At 45.0% G+C, this 20,144-nt stretch overlaps 1 protein-coding gene across 1 annotated transcript; it reads left to right on the top strand.

Annotated features, from left to right (window-relative positions):
- Positions 1–1,369: 1,369 nt before the first annotated feature.
- ARHGAP25 (Rho GTPase activating protein 25) lies at positions 1,370–17,152 on the top strand. The gene is made up of 11 exons (XM_070765277.1): positions 1,370–1,836; positions 5,173–5,372; positions 6,510–6,597; positions 8,272–8,391; positions 9,429–9,636; positions 11,015–11,147; positions 11,428–11,501; positions 11,931–12,052; positions 12,610–12,812; positions 13,640–14,211; positions 16,711–17,152. The coding sequence occupies exons 1-11, from the start codon at positions 1,458–1,460 to the stop codon at positions 16,931–16,933; spliced, it is 2,322 nt and encodes a 773-aa protein (XP_070621378.1). The 5' UTR covers positions 1,370–1,457; the 3' UTR covers positions 16,934–17,152.
- Positions 17,153–20,144: the final 2,992 nt, after the last annotated feature.

Genomic DNA, 20,144 nt, shown 5'->3' with positions numbered 1-20,144 from the left:
CGGCTCCTGTGGATGACTGGTGACCAAGGTGTGAAAAACCTTGGGGGAAAGATGAGGTGTGTGTGTGTGTGCTCTAAAACGGTATAAACCGCAAACACAAGTAAACATGAAACACAGCTGTGAAACTCCCAAAAGATTTATATTGGTCTGCAGTGAGTCCTGTGCCCGATTTACATCCTTTCTTGCCACAGTTGATCAATAGAATAGATCAATAGAATTCTTCATTGGCCATGTGTGACTGGACACACAAGGAATTTGTCTTTGGGGCAGATGCTCTCAGTGTCCCTAAAAGGAAAGAGACATTTGTCAAGAATTTGTCAAGTACAACACTTGATTATAGGGGTCAAATAAGCCACGAGGAAACTATTAATAAAAACCTTAAGGATATAAGCAACAAGTTACAGTCGTACAGTCATAAGAAGTAATAGCAGTGCAGACTTGGTTAAAAGTTTGACAACGTTGAGGGAATTATTTGTTTAGCCGAGTGAGGGCGTTTGGGGAAAAAACTTTCCTTGTGTCTCGTTGTCTTGGTGTGCAGGGCTCTGTAGCGAGGTTTTGAGGGTCGGAGTTGAAACAGTTTATGTCCAGGATGCGAAGGGTCAGTCAATATTTTCCCCACCCTCTTTTTGACTCACGCAGTCTACCAGTCCTCAGTGGAAGGCAGGTTGGCAGCAATGTTTTTTTCTGCAGTTCTGATTCTCCTCCGATGAAGTCTGTGTCAGTCTTGGGTTGCAGAACCGAACCAGATGAATATAGTTGTTAAGTGAATCATTGCAATTGTTAAGGGAGAACAATTAAAAAAACTATTAAGTATTCAATAAATAGTGCATAAAGTTACTACCTCACTGCACCGCCCTCCTGTGGGGGCATCACCCCATTACTGGAAGGTTCCCCGTGGAGATATTGGTTGAATGCTCCCCTACTACTACTACCACCACCACCACCACCAGTTTAGCCCTACTCTTGACCAATGCGCCATGCCAAGGTCTTCCGTTGCTTTGCACTAAAGGTCAAGGCTCTACATCCCACACTGTCTGCTCTTCTACCTAAAGGCCAAAGGTCAGAGAGGCAGCAATTTGATGTAGGTGAGGGGTGACCAACCTTTGCAACTTGAAGACTTCGACCAGGCTGGGTGGGGACTTTTGGGAGTTCAAGTCCACAAATAGGTTGGGCAGCTGTGACCTCAACAAGAGCATCGCCGTCTTTGAGTCATTTCCCAACCTGGTGGGCTGAGAGGAGCAGACAAAACACTCCAAAGACTTCCTCCTAGTAGTAGTGTCCTTCCCCCCAACTCCCTCCCTCGCTCCCCTCCTCTGCCTTTAGTCCACCAGCTTCACACGCAGGAAGGATCACTTCCTCAAAACTGGTGAGACGGCAGCAGCCCCCATGCGCTCGGCCCACCAGGGCGGGTGCTCCGCGTGGCACCTCTGTGGTTTTGCAGAGGAACGTGGAGCTAAATGCAACCCAGGACCTTCCCAAGAACGGACGGCGACACCCACCCACGCCACAACCAGGTTCTTCTGGGCTGTGAAGTGAGCTGGGAAAAGGAGCGAACCGACTTTGCACCGCAAGTAAGCGAGAGAGAACTACTGTATCTCTATGTCGCAGAGGATCCCACGCAGGGCAGGCGGAAGTTGTTGGCAAACCAAAGCGACTTTGCTTTTTCTCAAGGAAGCTCAGACGTCAATCGAACGACGCCTCTTTGGGTCTCGTCTTCTGAGGACCCACGCTACGGACCCCCTTGTGTGGATGCAACCCTTGGACCCGGAGCCGTCATGTCTGTCAAATTCCCTCGTCAGTGGGATTTCCACCTGAAGAAGGAAATATCCAAAATAGGTATTCTCTCTCTCTCTCTCTCTCTCCCTCTCTCTTTCTCTTTCTCTCTCTTTTTAATGAGTCAAGGAGGAGTCATTAGTAATCCTAGATTTTCTCCTCGGGGGTCACTGTGTAAAGGCTGTGAAAATGTGGTGTTGCTGTGTAGAGTAGGGGTCTCCAACCTTGGCAACTTGAAGCCTGGAGGACCTCCAACTCCCAGAATTCCCCAGCCAGCAAAGTACAGCAAGGGTCTACAACTTTAGTAACTTTAAACCTGGAGGACTTCAACTCCCATTCTACAAGGGATTGGAGAACGTTCTCCTGAGCTTTCTACAGGAATGCTTGCTAGAAACCTCCAGGCCTCCAAAATGCCTCTTTTAAGAAGAAGCAAGATTCGGAGGAGCGCTGGACAAACGTCCACCCTGTAGCTTTTAGGAGACTCCCAAGTTGAAGGTTTGCAGCCAGGGAATTGAAGTCCTCCAGGCTTAAAGTTGTTGCCAAGGTTGGAGACCCCTGGCGTGGAGATTTAAACCCAAGTGAGCCACTCAGGGCTCTCCTCCTTCCTCCGCCTGCCTTTTGAGGGTCCCGGTTTGGGTTTTGAAAGCATGCTGAGGTCCCACCCTCTTCCTCGCTGTAGGCAAATGCGTTGCCCCTCGCGACAAAGTGCTGAATCTACTGATAGGCTATTTGAGGCTCCAATTTAAATGTGTTTGCCCAGTTGGAACAGAATCCTTCCGCAGTGCCGTGTTGCAGGAAAGTGGTTTTATTTATTAATTGGGTTTATAGGTGTTGGTCATTACCTATGAAGCCCTTCATGGCACCGGACCAGGGTATCTACGAGACCGCCTTCTGCCGCACGAATCCCAGTGACCGGTTAGGAGAAGATATATGAAAGGAAGAAAATATATATGATATATGAGATAAAGGAAAGACAATTGGACAGGGGACGGAAGGCACACCAGTGCACTTATGTACGCCCCTTACTGACCTCTTAGGAACCTGGAGAGGTCAATCGTGGAGAGTCTAAGGGAGAAATGTTGGGGGTTGGGGGTTGACACTATTGAGTCCGGTAATGAGTTCCACGCTTCGACAACTCGATTGTTGAAATCATATTTTTTACAGTCAAGTTTGGAGCGGTTAATATTAAGTTTGAATCTGTTGCGTGCTCTTGTGTTGTTGCGGTTGAAGCTGAAATAGTCGTGAATCAAAATGGAAAGAGGCAAAGTCTCTCTTTTCTTCTTGTTTAATTTCACACCCTCCATTCCCTCCGGCCTGACCCATCCGTAGCCAGCAGAGACCACTCGGAAACACTTTCTAGACGTCTTTAGATTTTTTTCTGCACTTCTCCCTTTGAAGAAGAGTTGCGGGGTTGCCAAAGTGGGTTTCTTGGGCTGGGTCCGAACTGAACTAAGGTGGGGTCAAGATCCTTCCACACAATCAGCTGAGGTTCTGAGCTGCTACGCCACCAGTTCCCCAGAAGTTTCGTTTCCACTTAAATCTCCTCTTGCGACAAGTTTGTCTGTCGGTTTAGGCGGAGAGCGAAAGTCCAGGAGCAAACAGAAAACTCAGGTTTATTGTGGGTGGGGGGTGGCTGGGGATGGCAGCTGAGAGACAACCCTGGATGACCAATCTACCAGCGAGCTAAACACGGATGGTGTGGCTGTGTTTACTGGGGAGGCCTCTCTTGCGTTGAAAGTGAAGAAACCAGATGTTCTGAGATTCTATTTCATTTATTTTGTCAAGTACGTATTGGTAGTATGCATAGACGTAACATTGTTTATATGCATAAGATGATAAGAAGGGACAATTGGACAGGGGACGGAAGGCACACTGGTGCACTTATGCACGCCCCTCTTGGGAATCGTGTGAGGTCAACCATGGACAGTATAAGGGTAAAGTTTGCGGGGTAAGGTGATGATACTACAGAGTCGGGTCGTGAGTTCCAGGCATCAACTATTCGGTTACTAAAGTTGTATTTTCTAAAGTCGAGTTTGGAGCAGTTTACTTTGAGTTTGTATCTGTTGTGTGCCTGTGTATTGTTGTGGTTAAACCTGAAGTAACCATTGACAGGAAGGACGTTGTAGCAGATGGTTTTATGGGCTGTGCTGAGGTCGTGTTTAAGGCGACGTAGTTCTAAGCTTTCTAAGCCTAGGATTGTAAGTCTAGTTGCGTAGTGGACTCTCTTGCGAGTGGAGGAGTGGAGGGCTCTTCTAGTAAAGTATCTCTGGACACTATCTAATGTATTTACGTCCGAAATGTGTTCTGGGTTCCAGACAGATTAGATTGGATTAGATGACAACGGCAACCAGACCATGGTCCCAGTGGCCAAACTTTAAGCCTTTCTTCTCTTGAACTCTTCATTCCTATAAACCAAGGTGCCTCCATGCTTGCTTTTATGGTTTAATTTTCTGTGGAAATGAAAGGCCACTTGTTCATCTCCCCCTTCGGTTTCTTTGCAGTTGAGATTTTTGCTCTTGTAGGACTTCTCTTCCCCAAGGTGTATCTACAACCAAGCTACACATGTACTGCTCTTTGAAAACTAACCAGGCATCATAGAAGATCTAAAATAGGTGAAGAATTCTGTCTTTTCTTTGAGGGCGGCTTACAAATGAATCAAGAACAATCCAGGCATTTTGGATAATAATAATAATGATGATAATAATAATAATAACAACAGAGCTGGAAGGGACCTTAGAGGTCTTCTAGTCCAACCCCCTGCCTAGGCAGGAAACCCTACACTACTTCAGACAGATTGTTATCCAACATCTTCTTAAAAACTTCCAGTGTTGGAGCATTCACAACTTCTAGAGGCAATTTCTGTTCCTCTGATCAATTGTTCTCACTGTCAGGAAATTTCTCCTTAGTTCTAAGCAGCTTCTCTCCTTGTTTAGTTTCCACCCATTGCTTCTTGTTCTACCTTCAGATGCTTTGGAGAATAGCCTGACTCCCTCTTCTTTGTGGCAACCCCTGAGATCATTGTTTCTTCCTCCGTGTTTGCTCAAGCGAGGGTCCCCTGAGTTCTTCTGCAGATTTAATGACGAAAAGAAGATGTCTTGGAAACTTTTGGTGTTTTCTTTTGAACGTTCTTATTTGTAAAGCCTACCGCCCACACAGGAAAAAGGAAGTCCACTCAGAGAAGTAGCTTCCTTTCAAGCAAACCCCTGGGCCCAGGCGTGGGCTTAGCAAAGCAGAAACCAGCGTTGCTGTCTGGATCCAGTTCTGGAGACCCAGTGGGAGGTCCCCCTGTCTGGGAAGCCTTGCCTGCTTCTGGGCAGAGGTCCAGCCTTAGGCTGCCCTCTTGCATGGTCCGGTGGCCGTGCTCTTTCTCCCGGGCTCACCCTTCGCTTCTGTCCCCAGTTCGCTCGCAGAGCATGATGGCCGTGGATGGGAAAGGCTCCAGCACTTGGCTTCAGGCCCCCAACCCTCTGGAGCGGCCCTTGAAGACTGGCTGGCTGAAGAAACAGCGATCCATCATCAAGAACTGGCAGCAGAGATACTTCGTGCTGAAGGGACAACACCTGTATTATTACAAGGAAGAGGAAGACCTGAAGCCTCAGGTAGGGAGGATTTCTGACAGTCTCCAAATGGGTGAGTAGTGTGGTCGGGCAGTAGGGAAAGCAAGTAGGATGCTTGGCTGCATAGCTAGAGGTCTAACAAGCAGGAAGAGGGAGATTGTGATCCCCTTATATAGAGCGCTGGTGAGACCACATTTGGAGTACTGTGTTCAGTTCTGGAGACCTCACCTACAAAAAGATATTGACAAAATTGAAGGGGTCCAAAGACGGGCGACAAGAATGGTGGAAGGTCTTAAGCATAAAACGTATCAGGAAAGACTTCATGAACTCAATCTGTATAGTCTGGAGGACAGAAGGGAAAGGGGGGACATGATTGAAACATTTAAATATGTTAAAGGGTTAAATAAGGTTCAGGAGGGAAGTGTTTTTAATAGGAAAGTGAAGACAAGAACAAGGGGACACAATCTGAGGTGAGTTGGGGGAAAGATCAGAAGCAACGTGAGAAAATATTATTTCACTGAAAGAGTAGTAGATCCTTGGAACAAACTTCCAGCAGACGTGGTTGGTAAATCCACAGTAACTGAATTGAAACATGCCTGGGATAAACATAGATCCATCCTAAGATAAAATACAGAAAATAGTATAAGGGCAGACTAGGTGGACCATGAGGTCTTTTTCTGCCATCAGTCTTCTATGTTTCTGTGTTTCTATTATGGATGGGTTTCTTTTAATAAAAAGTTTGTTTTTAATTTTTTTTCTAACACAAAGAATAGACTAGAATAGAATAGAATGGAATGGAATGGAATAGAATTCTTTATTGACCAAGGGTGATTGGACACACAAGGGATTTGTCTTGGTGCAGATGCTCTCAGTGTTCATAAAAGAAAAGAGACATTTGTCAAGAATCATGAGGTACAACACTTAATGATAGTCCGGGTACAAATAAGCAATCCAAGTATATTAATAGAATAGAATAGAACAGAACAGAATTGCATTAGCATTTGAAAGATTGATTGAATGTACGGTAATCTTGTCCTTTTTAGAGGAACGTGAGTTATGAGATGTTTACGGTTGCATTGCGTGTGTAATATAATTACTTTATAAAACAACGATCATGGTCTGATGACAGAACAGAAAGCCTCGTGTTTCTGACCCAATTATGCAACTGTTTGGCTCTAGGGTTCTTTACGACTTCTGGGCTGCACCATCAGAGAAACGGCTTCTGGGTCCGAAGAAGCTGGAAAATTTGTCTTTGAAATCATTCCAGGTCAGTAACAGGGGGCTGGACTACAATTGGAGCGAGTCCAGATGGACTATCAAACGCAGGCTTTGATAAACTGTGATTAATCAGTGAGACCACACCTAGAGTCGGGGTGGTGCGGTGGTTAGAGTGCAGCACTGCAGGCAACTTCCACTAACCGCTAGCTGTAGTTCAGCAGTTCAAATCTCACCACCAGCTCAAGGTTGACTCAGCCTCCCATCCTTCCGAGGTGGGTCAAATGAGGACCCAGATGTTGGGGGCAAGAGACTGATTCTGTAAACCGCTTAGAGAGGGATGTAAAAGCACTGTGAAGCAGAATATAACTCTAAATAATATTATTATTATTATTATTATTATTATTATTATTATTATTATTACAACAACAACTACAGAGTTGGAAGGGACCTTGGAGGTCTTCTAGTCCAACATTATTGCTATTGCTATAGAACAGTGTTTCCCAACCTTGTCAACTTGAAGGTATCTGGACTTCAACTCCCAGAATTCCCCAGCCAGCAAACGCTGGCTGGGGAATTCTGGGAGTTGAAGTCCAGATATCTTCAAGTGGCCAAGGTTGGGAAACACTGCATCCAGTTTTGGTCACCAGACTATAAAAAGGATGTTGAGACTCTAGAAAGAAATCATAGAAGAGCAACCAGGATGATTGAGGGACTGGAGGCTAAAACCTATGAAGAACGGTTGCAGGAACTGGGCATGTCTAGTTTAATGAAAAGAAGGATCAGGCGAGACATGATAGCAGTCTTACAATATCGGTCTGATCCAGTGCCCTTCATGGCACCGGACCAGACTATCTCAGGGACTGCCTTCTGCTACACGAATCCCAGCGACTAGTTAGGTCCCACAGAGTGGGTCTTCTCCGGGTCCTGTCAACTAAACAATGCCACTTGGCGGGACCCAGGGGAAGGGCCTTCTCTGTGGCGGCCCCAACCCTCTGGAATCAACTCCCCCCAGAGATTAGAATTGCTCCCACCCTCCTTGCCTTTCGTAAGCTTCTTAAAACCCACCTCTGCCGCCAGGTATGGGGGAATTGAGATACTCTTTCCCCCTAGGCCTTTACAATTTCATGTGTGGTATGTCTGTATGTATGTTGGTTTTACAATAGGGGCTTTTAACTGTTTATATTGGATTGTCATATGCTGTTTACTATTGTTGTTAGCCACCCCAAGTCTACAGAGAGGGGCGGCATACAAATCCAATAAAATCAAATCAATCAAATTAAATATTTGAGGGCCTGCTCTAGGAAGGAGGAAGGTCAAATTAGTTTCTAAAACTTCTGAAGTCCAGACAAGAAATAATGGATTGAAACCGATCAAGGAGAGATTCAACTGTAGAAATTATGAGAAATTTTCTGACAGTGAGAACAATCAACCCATGGAACAGAAGTTGTGGGAGCTTCATCACTTGAGACGAGACTGGATTCCTCTGGGTCAGGAATGGTGTTGGGGCTCCTGCTAGGGTGGGGGTTGGACTAGATGACCTGCAAGGTCACTTCCAACTCTGTTAATCTAAACCTAGTTGCATGGATGTGAAATCAGGGTTTGCCAGGAGAGCTGACATAGCCCTTCCCCTTCTCCTTAGGACAAAAAGAGTGAAAAATGACTCCTGTGTATAATCCAGCCAATTATATTTGCGTAATACAGTTTGTTGTGGTTTGTTCACAAGGGCTTTCCGGAGAGCCAACTCGAACTGGGCCAGATTCTTTTGTGCTGATGGCGAATTCTCAGGCTGACATGGAGGAGTGGGTCAAGCTGCTCCGAAGAGTGGTTGGCTCCCCATTAGGAGGTAAGCACAACCAGAATTATATAGGGTGCCCCAAAGACCCTCTTGTCTAGGGCCATAATATCCAGTCCAACTGGACAGGTCAGAGAACGGATGGCTTTGGTTTATGTTAGCAGTTGGGTTTGGCAATATATAAACAAGCTAACACTGAATGCTTGTATGTATTGAAACACTGTGGCTTTAAGAGTTAGTGTTGGGAATTGCCACAAGAGGGAGCCAGAAGCGTGATTCTTTCTCTCTGTGTTTTTCTGCTCGTTTTGTGCTGATTCATTGTGACTGCTGTAGTAAGAACTGTGTGTTCGATGATGGTTGTTGTATTTGTAAGCTGTACAAGTAAGGCTTGTAGTATTGTATATGTGTTGAGAGTTATTGACTGATTTAACTGTGCATGACTGGATTGTTTAACTTGACTACAATATTTACAATAAGTAAATACTATTTTGTATGCTTTAATCAATGATGCCAAAAAAGTTTACTGGCACTCTGTGGGTGTGGATTATTTTGTGGGTGTAGCTTGATGGTCATGCCACCGGGTAGGAGTAGCTTGCCGGCCATGTGACCAGGTGGGAGTGGCTTGACAATCACGTGACTGGGGGTGGCTTAAAGGTCATGTGACTGGGTGGGAGTGCCTTATCGACCAAGATAAGTTTTCAAATAGGTGCTTGGACTCTTTTTCAGTGGATTAAGTCACATTAAGTCAAATCTAATAAATAAATAAATAAATTATTTGAATAGCCACAAAAAGGACAAATGATAGACAGCATTATTTTTTGAGGAGCACAGTAACATTTTAAAGTTTTGTTATTTCTTTATGCTGCCCATCTCACTAATATAATGGCTCCGGGCAACTTACAACATACTTTTATTATTTCACTATTAGTATATTTAAAATTTGAAATTTTTAACAGGGCTTGATATAAGAATTTGATCTGCAGAATTGAAAAAGCGTTTAAAAACTCTCCTTCCCTCCCTCCCTCCCTCCCTCCCTCTGCCTTCTCTCTCTCTCTCTCTCCTTTCCTTCCTCCCTTCTTTCCTTCCAGTGGTCTTTGGGCAACAGCTGGGGGACACCATGGTGTACGAGCAGAGATTTGGGCAGCATCAGGTTCCTATCTTGGTGGAGAAGTGTGCAGAATTCATCAGGAAGAATGGCCTGGATGAGGAAGGGGTTTTCCGACTGCCCGGCCAAGACAATTTGGTGAAGAAACTGCGGGATGCATTTGATGCCGGCGAGAGGCCCTCATTTGACCAGTAGGTGGTGGTCCTTTTCTCAAGCTTGCAGTGATAAATTCCTTGTGTGTCCAATCACACTTGGCCAATAAAATTCTATTCTATTCTTTATTTCATGCAGCCAAGATTGTAAAATGGGGCGATAGTGATAGCACTTAGCAATAGCACTTAGACTTATATACCGCTTCATAGTGTTTTTACAGCCCTCTCTAAGCAGTTTTACAGAGTCAGCCTCTTGCCCACAACAATCTGGGTCTTACCTTGACCCACCAGGGAAGGATGGAAGGCTGAGCCAACCTTGAGCCAGTCAGGATCGAACTGGGCAAAGTTAACTTTAGGAATAGCAATAGCACTTAGACTTATCTACCGCTTCACAGTGCTTTAGAGCCCCCTCTAAGTGGTTTACAGAGTCAGCTTCTTGCCCCCCAACAATCTGGGTCCTTATTTTACCCCCCTCGGGAGGATGGAAGGCTGAGCCAACCAGGAGCCGGTGGTGAGATCTGAACTGGTGAACCTCAGCCAGCAGTCAGCACTCTAACCACTGCGTCACCAAGGTTCACTTAAACAAATGTCTTGCTTAGCCACAGAAAATTTGTGTTCAGTTGTAGGAAAAGCAAGTAGGATACTTGGCTGCATAGCTAGAGGTATAACAAGCAGGAAGAGGGAGATTGTGATCCCCTTATATAGAGCGCTGGTGAGACCACATTTGGAATAACACTGTGTTCAGTTCTGAAGACCTCACCAACAAAAAGAGATGGATAAAATTGAAGGGGTCCAAAGACGGGCTACAAGAATGGTGGAAGGTCTTAAGCATAAAACGTATCAGGAAAGACTTCATGGACTCCGGAGTCTTCGGAGAGGGGCGGCATACAAATCTAATAAATTATTATTATTATTATTATTATTATTATTATTATTATTATTATTATCTGTATAGTCTGGAGGACAGAAGGAAAAGGGGGGACACGATCGAAACATTTAAATATGTTAAAGGGTTAAATAAGGTTCAGGATGGAAGTGTTTTTAATAGGAAAGTGAACACAAGAACAAGGGGACACAATCTGAAGTTAGTTGGGGGAAAGATCAAAAGCAACATGAGAAAATATTATTTGACTGAAAGAGTAGTAGATCCTTGGAACAAACTCCCAGCAGACGTGGTAGATAAATCCACAGTAACTGAATGTAAACATGCCTGGGATAAACATATCTATTGTAAGATAAAAGACAGGAAATAGTATAAGGGCAGACTAGATGGACCATGAGGTCTTCTTCTGCCGTCAATCTTCTATGTTTCTATGTTGTGGTCCCAAGTTGAGGTCCACCTATAGATGGCATGGTTGCTTCCTGTGGTGCCTGGCTCCTCCTATCTTTTTTTATTGATTGATTGATTGATTTACAGAGAGACGGATGTGCACACTGTGGCTTCTTTGTTTAAACTTTACCTACGGGAACTTCCAGAGCCGGTCATTCCTTGGAGCCAGTACGAAGAGTTTCTCCTGTGTGGTCAACTTCTAACGTCGGATGAAGGCAAGGTATTGCAGTCCCAGATAACTTCTCCAAATCCTCCTGGAATGGCTCCTCCCGCCTGGATGGTATCGGGAGATCGCCCACCGTGGGGTCCGAGCGAGAGGCCAAAGTCCATCTCCCTACCACCCTAGCTTGGCCACAGGCAGGACTCCAGGAGCTTAAATAAAGAAGGCCAGGGAGGGTGAACCTTTTTGGGCTCAGCTTCCTCATTGACGTTGCTTGTTAGAAGTTTGTAAAAGGAGATTGCGTGATCCTTCCATTAAAACCGTCTTTATTTTCTAATAGGGTCGCCCAGAACTGGTGAAACAGCTGGCACGTTTACCCCCAGACAACTATAACCTCCTGCGTTACATCTGCCAGTAGGTTGTGGTTGTTGTTGTTGTGCTTCTTCTTCTTCTTCTCCTCTTCCTTCTTCTCCTTCTTCTTCTTCTTCTTCTCCTTCTTCGTCTTCTCCTTCGTCTTCTTCTCCTTCTCCTTCTTTCTTCCTTCTTCTTCTCCTTCTTCTCCTTCTTCTTCTTCTTCATCTTCTCCTTCGTCTTCTTTTCCTTCTCCTCCTTCTCCTTTCTTCTTCTCCTTCTCCTTCTTCGTCTTCTTCTTCCAAACTTTACTGTTTTCAGCCAAAGAACAAAACATGTGGCTAATTTGACCTTCTCTTGGAATTGATCCTAAATCGCCAATAATAAGAAATGTTTCTTGCCTTAGTTTCTACCCCTTTCTTACCTGCTCCTCCCTTGCAACTTAGGAGCACCCAGGTGATGACTTTGGACCCTTGGTTTCGCTTCCAACAGGTTCCTGCATGAAGTCCAGCAGAGTTGCGACACCAACAAGATGAGTGTGGAGAACCTGGCCACCGTGTTTGGTGTGAACCTCATCCGGCCTGAGATGGAAGATCCAGTAATTATTATGAGAGGTGAAACTGGAACCCGCTCCTTGCCCAAGGAGTTTTGACTCTGTTGTGGGTCTCTAAGGGGCCTCCACATTCCTTGGGTCAGGAACTGGGCCAGCGCCAACCACAACAGAATCTAAACATCCTTTTTGAATCGTGACCAAAACTGAATGCCGTATTCCAAGTGTGGCCTCACCAAAGCCTTATAAAATGGTATTAACATTTCACTTCTCTGGACATTTTCTAAGAGTGTTTATGTCCGAAATGCGGTGTGGGTTCCATACAGATGAGCTGTATTCAAGGATTGGTCTGGCAAAAGTTTTGTATGCTCTGGTTAGTAGGGTGAGATTAGGTTAACAACTCTTGAAGCCTTTTTGGCGATGTTGTTGCAGTGGGCTTTGGCCCTGAGGTCATTGGATAGGAGTATCCCAAGGTCTTTTACGGAGTGAGGGTCACCTGCAAGGTCTTGTTTCTTCAGCTTGTATCTGGTGTTCTGGTTCTTTGTGCTGATGTGTAGGACGGAGCATTTTTTGGTTGTTGGAGTTGCAATGCCTGTTGTGTTTCCCTTGTTTCTCTCGCAGGGACTCCCCAGATTCAGAAAGTGATGATGACGATGATCAGCGACCACGAGAGGCTCTTCCCAGGGTCCAGAGAGGCCCGGCCTTCTCCGCCTCCCTCCGAAAGCAGTTCCACAAAAGCTCCGGTGCTTCGGAGCGCTGTCGGTTGGGACGCTGTACAGAGGCCGTCCATGGCCTGGAGGGACAGCAGGAGCCTCTTGCAAATTGTGAGTGCCTGCTGAGCTTTTTAATCTCACCTGGAGGGACCCATGAGCGCAGCTGCCCATCTCAGCAAACACCTGGGGGGTTTTTTGTTCCCTGTATTGAAATGGAGTACAAATTTTTAAACACTTGTTTCTGAGATTTCAGTTCCTTGGTTTGGCCTACAGGGGGCGCTGAAGGAAGCTGCAACAACAGTGGAGTTAAATTACTACTTTAATGACTGTTTCAAGCACAAAAACTTAAAGGCAGCTTTCGAACTACGAACCCTGAAATCCTGCCTGAAAATAAAACCTAAATGAATAAATGTGTTTTATGTAAATATGTAAAATGAGGACCCAGGTTGTTGGGGGAAAGAGGCTGACTCTGTAAAGCACTTAGAGAGGGCTGGAAAAGCACTGTGAAGCGGTATATAAGTGTAAATGCTATTGCCCTTCCTTCCTTCCTTCTTTCTCTTCATTTCTTCCCTCCCTCCTTCCTTCCTTCCTTCCTTCCTTCTTTCTCTTCATTTCTTCCCTCCCTCCTTCCTTCCTTCTTTCTCTTCATTTCTCCCTCCTTCCTTCTTTCCCTCCCTCCCTCCCTCCTTCCTTCCTTCCTTCTTTCCTTCCCTCCCTCCCTCCCTTCCTTCCCTCCTTCCCTCCCTCCTTCCTTCCTCCCTTCCTTCCCTCCCTCCCTCCTTCCTTCCTCCCTTCCTTCCTTCCCTCCCTCCCTCCCTCCCTCCCTCCCTCCCTCCCTTCCTTCCTTCCTCTAAATGCTACTGCTATTAATTGGTGCAGAGCTGCTTGGTTGTACCCAACAGGCCTGCATTCTCCAACATTCTTGGTTTGACTTTCAGAAAGACGATTTCGAAGCTTCCAACTCCAAATCAAGCCCCGGTCTGGCTCCCTCGGCAGAAGGTCAAGAAGAGGCCCAGGCCATGCGGAAGAGAACGCAGACCCTTCCGAACAGGAAATGCATTGAGAGTTTTTCTTCCAACAGGCGGAACCAAAAGATGGACAGAAATGACATTTTCAGTGGCAGCTTTTGGTCGTCGTCACCATCCTCTTCCTCTTCGTCCAGGGTCCAGCCCCGTCCTGATTCTCCCTCCGGTGGTCACAAGAGAACTTTGTCTCAGGGGATTTCTAAACTGTTCAGCTTCACACAATCCTTGGACTCTGGCAGTCCCTGCAGTTTGGGGCAGGGGGCTGCGCGTGAGGCTGACCCCAGCTCTTCAAGAGATGACCTCGGAACGTGTTTACAACTGGACGACCCTCCCAGGTCCAAAGAAAACGGCACCACAATTCTGGAGCTCTCCTTTGAAGAGGACAACGTCTGTCCAGAAGACCCTCAACTCCTTAGGAAGATGGTTGTGGAGCTCAAAGAGGAGATGGCAGCACAGAAAAACAGCTACGAGGAGCAAATCGGAAGGTAACGCAAACACCTTGGCCGGTTCCATTTCTCTCTCCAGCCAACTAACTCACTCCACAGCTAGCCCTCCATCCTGTCCCGGCCATGAGCCCACCAAGAAATAGGTCTACACACACGGAGTGGACAAGTTCTATATTTATTTATTTATTTATTTATTTATTTATTATTTAGATTATTTAGATTTGTATGCCGCCCCTCTCCGAAGAGATATATATAATTTCTAATAGTTTACTATTAGTTTGCTACTATGAGAAACCCTGCGCACGCTTGTGCTCTTGTGAGATTTTGTTTCTTGCGCAAATCTTGCTCCAATGTGCCCATGCTTCCCACTCCATTTCCACAGCTCCATTTCCACTACCAGTGTGGTGTGTGTCCCCCCTCCTGTTCTGGTAGGTACCCAATACTCATCCTTCTCCATTGTGTGCATGAGCCATGCTGGCTGGGAATGATGGGAGTTGTAGTCCAGCAAGGTGGTGGTGTGCTTGGGATACCAGTTCAAACCAGTGACAACTTTGGACAGAGACTTTAGTGAATTGTTGCTTGTTTCAGCACGGAAGGAAGCCATGATTTACTTGGCCAACTCAACCTGATTCATCAATGTCACCAATGTGGTTTCTTCTCTGAAGAAACGGGCAGGACCCGTGTAGAATTCAGGGAGGACTGGTTCACATGTCATGCAAAAGCCACAAAGTGGTTTGGTTTCAGCCTTGCAGAACCGCCAGTCCCACATTCATGATAACAGAGTGGATCTTCTCCGGGTCCCGTCAACTGAAGAATGTCGCTTGGCAGGACCCAGGGGAAGAGCCTTCTCTGTGACGGCCCCAGCCCTCTGGAACCAACTCCCCCCAGAGATTAGAATTGCCCCCACCCTCGCCTTTCGTAAGCTACTTAAAACCCACCTCTGCCGCCAGGCATGGGGGAATTGAGATCCTCTTTCCCCCTAGGCCTTTACAATTCTATGCATAGTATGTATGTATGTATGTATGTATGTATGTATGTTTGGTTTTTTTATATTAATGGGTTTTTAATTGTTTCTAACGTCAGACTAATACTGTACACTGCTTTATTGTTGCTGTTAGCCGCCCCGAGTCTCCAGAGAGGGGCGGCATACAAATCCAATGAATGAATGGATGAATGGATGAATGAATGAATGAATGAATGAATGAATGAATGAATGAATGTGCTGTGCATGGAAAACCAAGCCGCTGTGGGCATGTTCAAGAAGCCATGACTTCAAAATTTTCCACTTTAGCATTATGGGCGAACCAGATAATTTGGTGACCTCTAATGCAGTGTACGAGAGATGTCACCCAGTGGTGTGTGTATGTGTGCGTGGGCGCATGATATTAAATGGGGAGTGACAGAAAATATATTAAGTCTCGCAAAGGCAGCAAAAATGGAACCAGAGATTTCAATGCTGTGTTTTGTGGTGCATTTTGTGGGTGTTGTCATGATGGGTCACCATTGGCCCAATGCCACTTGAGAGTCATGGAGAGACATCTGGGTGCAACACCTGGATATTCTGGGAGCCGAACTATGGGCTGCCTTTCCATGTAAACCTAAAGCTTTAGGTCAAATTGTCCATGGGTTTTTCTGCCTCCTTCCTCCTCACCACATGACAATATTTATTTGTTTGTTTCTTTGTTTATTTCATTGTCAAGTATGTACAAAGAAATAACACTGTTTATATACACGATATTGGTACTAATAAGAGAGAAACATTAGGACAGGGGACGGAAGGCACGCTGGTGCACTTATGCACGACCCTTACTGACCTCTTAGGAATTGGGAGAGGTCAACAATGGATAGCCTAAGGGTAAGGTTTTGGGGGTTTGCTGATGAAACTACAGAATCCGGTAGTGAGTTCCATGCATTAAAAACTCAGTTGCTGAAGTCATATTGTCTATAGTCGAGTTTGGAGTGGTTTACTTTGAGTTTGTATCTGTTATGTGTGCGTGTGTTGTTGTGGTTGAAACTGAAATAGTTGTTGACAGGAAGGACATTGTAGCAGATGATTTTATGAGCTCTGCTTAGGTCGTGTTTAAGGCAGTGAAGCTCCAAGCTTTCTAAGCCTAGGCTTTCAAGTCTGGTTGCAAAAGATAGAAACGTAGAAACATAGAAGACTGACGGCAGAAAAAGACCTCATGGTCCATCTAGTCTGCCCTTATACTATTTCCTGTATTTTATCTTAGAATTCAGGGTAGAGGAGTGGAGGGCTCTTCTCGCAAAATATCTCTGGACGCTTTCTAATGTATTTCTGTCTGAAATGTGGTATGGGTTCCATACAGATGAGCTGTATTCAAGGATTGGTCTGGCAAACGTTTTGTATCCTTTGGTTGGTAGTGAGATATAACCGGAGAAGAAGCTACATGAGATTAGATTCAAAACTCTTGAAGCCTTTTTGGTGATGTTTTTGCAGTGGGCTTTGGCACTTAGGTCATTTGATATATTTGATATATTGATATCGTAGCTTGATGTGACTTGCTCTTCTTTTTGCAGCCTTGAGAAGGAAAACTTTGAAGTCTGGACCAAACTGTTGAGGCTTAACAAAGAGATTGAAGAGGAAAAGGCGAAATCTGCACAGCTGGAAACTGAGCTCCAGAACCTTAAACGTTCCAGGAGGGTCAACCAGGAGAACCAACACCACAAAGACCTCTTGAAGTCCATGGGCCAGGTGCCCACAAGAACTGAGGAGGGGACAGCGTCTGCAGACCAGCTGTGATTCTCCTCCGTCAAAGGATTGTTGTACATAGCACTTGTGTAAATTTAATACAGAACCCCTGGCGGGTTCACCAAGGACTGGATTCCATTCCCTCGAGATGGTTGATTCTGGCAGCTCTGTGTATATATTCCTTTTTCCACTGAGAGATTCTATTCCTGTTTGTGAATGATAAAAAACAAAATACAAAGGTGTCTTCAATAAGTAAACTTGCTACCTGCCTTTCTGTCCTGTGCTTTGTATTCCCTCCAATGTCTGTTTCTTTTTTCTTTTCTAAATAATCTTTATTAAGTTTATACATATAAAAATAGAAAGGAAAGAAAAACAATTTAAACAAACAGAACATACAAAGAAAAAAAGAAAGAAGAAAAAAACAAGATAGACAGACAAATCAGCACATAAACATAAACATATAAAACGTATTCAGTTTCAGTGGTATTCTAGATATGCACATAGATAGTTATGCACATAAATGTCTCTTTCTGGCAGCGAGTGCAGAGTTCAGACCTTGTAGAATCCTTCCAAATATGTGTGTGTGTCTGTGTGTGTGTATTTGGTCCTGTGACTATAATCAGGGAGGGGTTCCAACTTACCGCTGCTACCTGGAGCACTGAGCTCCAGGTGACCTGGGGGCGCATTGGACCAATATTTGCGGGCGCATATGCGCAGGAAGCATATCTTGTGAGAAAACATGGGTGCGTGAGATTTCAGTGATTTTTTTTTGCTTCTGCGCATGCACAGAAGCCATGTGTGTGGAAAGAGGGAACCATTGGAGCCCCTATCTTTGGGGCAATTCAAACTGAGAGAATAAAGTTATAAGAACTTTAAGAACAATGTCCCAGAGCTGAAGACTAAGGATTTGGCTTGTAACATCTTGTATGGACATTTTCTGTGTTTCCATCTTTATACTAAACCTGCAACTGGGACGTATCACATTTATTTATTTGTTTGTTTGTTTCTTTTGTCACACACGTATTGGTGGTATACAAAGATATAATATTTATTTACATGATACTAGTAAAAGAGGAGCATTAGGACAAGGGACGGAAGGCACGCTGGTGCACTTATGTACACCCCTTACTGACCTCTTAGGAATTGGGAGAGGTCAACAGTGGAGAGTCTAAAGCAGTGTTTCCCAACCTTGGCAACTTGAAGATATCTGGACTTCAACTCCCAGAATTCCCCAGCCAGCATTTGCTGGCTGTGGAATTCTGGGAGTTGAAGTCCAAATATTTTCAAGTTGCCAAGGGAAACACTGGTCGAAGGATAAAGTTTTGGGGGTAAGGTGATGATACTACAGAATCTGGTAGTGACTTCCGGGATTCAACTACTCGGTTACTAAAGTCATATTTCCTGCAGTCGAGTTTAGAGCAGTTTATCTGTTGTGTGCTCTTGTGTTGTTGTGGTTGAAGCTGAAGTAGTCGTTGACAGGTAGGACATTGGAGCAGATGATTTTATGGGCTATGCGTAGGTCGTGTTTAAGGCGAAGCTTTCTAAACCTGGGATTGTAAGTCTAGTTGAATAGGGGATTCTGTTGCGAGTGGAGGGCTCTTCTCGTAAAGTATCTCCGGACATTTTCTAGGGTGTTTATGTCCGAAATGTGGAGAGGGTTCCAGACAGCAGCTCTTCTGCCCTCCCTTCTTGTGAAACGTGTGTATTTCCATCTCCTCGGGGCCTGTATTGACTCTTCTAACCCTATTTAGACTTTTGCCTTCAGTGAAGGGCCCCTCTGATGTTGCGCCTTACATGAATTTTTTAACATAACCCTTTGCTATATTGTGGAGAATTGCAGGATGGGAGGGAGCGAGGGGATATTTGTTAACCTAATAAGTGTTATTGTTTGTCTGCATAAACTGTATATGGCTGGTTGTTATGCCCTTTGGTAAGAGGGCACTACAAATAAACGTTTATGTATTATTATTATTGTAATCTCTTCGGAACAACTGAGCTCCTGGAGGCGGCCATCTTAAATGGCCCATGTGACCAGGGACTACCACAGGGTTGGCGGCCATCTTGGATAGACAAGATGGCAGGGGCTATCCCTACCCTCAATAGAGGCATTGGCAGCCATTTTGTAAATGGACTCGAGGGGGGTGGCAGCCATTTTGGAGGCACACAAAATGGAGGCTGTGGCCGGCCCGAAAACAAACCAGTGAAAGCTCGATCGCCTTCGAATCCCTCAGAGTCAGCCTCCCTGGACGGTATTCCACTTCCCCCCTCTCTCTTTTTTTTTTTACTAAAGGTCATGTGACTGGCTTAAAGATGGCCAACTTGAGGTCACTCACGTTAAGGGTTAGGGTTAAAGGGCCTGGCCTCTCCTCGCCTCAAAGAGAGACAATTTCCCCATCTATATAGTATGACCAGTGATGGGCTCCTATGGGTATGGTCAGATACGCAGTACTGGTAGCAAAATTTTGATTTTTTTTTTTTTCTTTTTTTCCTCTTCTGGGTTCTGGCTATGTTTTTCCTATCATGGTAAATGAGGTTGAATGTGTGTAATTTCAGAAGAGCTGTACGTGTGTGTACATACACTTTATATAGTAGATAATGACTGAACATCCAAAATATACTATTTAATCCTGTGTATATATGTCATATGTGTACATACATATTACACACATATTCCCCCTAGGCCTTTACAATTCTATGCATGGTATATATGTATGTATGTATGTTTGGTTTTTATATTAATTGATTTTTAATCATCAATACCAAATTACTATTGTACACTGTTTTATTCTCGCTGTTAGCCGCCCCGAGTCTCTGGAGAGGGGCGGCATACAAATCCAATAAATAAATAAATAAATATACATCATCTATATAATGTGTATGTATACACACACGCGCACGCACACACAGCTGTTCTAAAATTGTACACATTCAACCCCATTTACTGTGATAGGAAAAACACCAAGATTACCTCTGGAACCGCCTGCTACCGCACGAATCCCAGCGACCTATAAGGTCCCACAGAGTTGGCTTTCTCCACGTTCCGTCGACTAAACAATGTCGTTTGGTGGGCCCCAGGGGAAGAGCCTTCTCTGTGGCGGCCCCAGCCCTCTGGAACCAACTCCCCCCGGAGATTAGAACTGCCCCCACTCTCCCTGTCTTTCGTAAAAAACTCAAGACTCATTTATACCGGCAGGCATATTCCTTCCCCCTAGGCCATTACAAGTTATGCATGGTATGTCTGTATGTATGTTTGGTTTTATAA

This window comes from Erythrolamprus reginae, chromosome 12, assembly GCF_031021105.1.
Source record: "Erythrolamprus reginae isolate rEryReg1 chromosome 12, rEryReg1.hap1, whole genome shotgun sequence".
NCBI classification, from domain to species: Eukaryota; Metazoa; Chordata; class Lepidosauria; order Squamata; family Dipsadidae; genus Erythrolamprus; species Erythrolamprus reginae.
This window is presented reverse-complemented; position numbering and strand designations above follow the sequence as displayed.

Coding starts and splice junctions, on each gene's coding strand:
- ARHGAP25 (XM_070765277.1), top strand. CDS start 1,458: ATGCAACCCAGGACCTTCCCAAGAACGGACGGCGACACCCACCCACGC. Junction 11,502..11,930: donor CTCCTGCGTTACATCTGCCA/GTAGGTTGTGGT, acceptor CGCTTCCAACAG/GTTCCTGCATGAAGTCCAGC. Junction 12,053..12,609: donor TCCAGTAATTATTATGAGAG/GTGAAACTGGAA, acceptor TTTCTCTCGCAG/GGACTCCCCAGATTCAGAAA.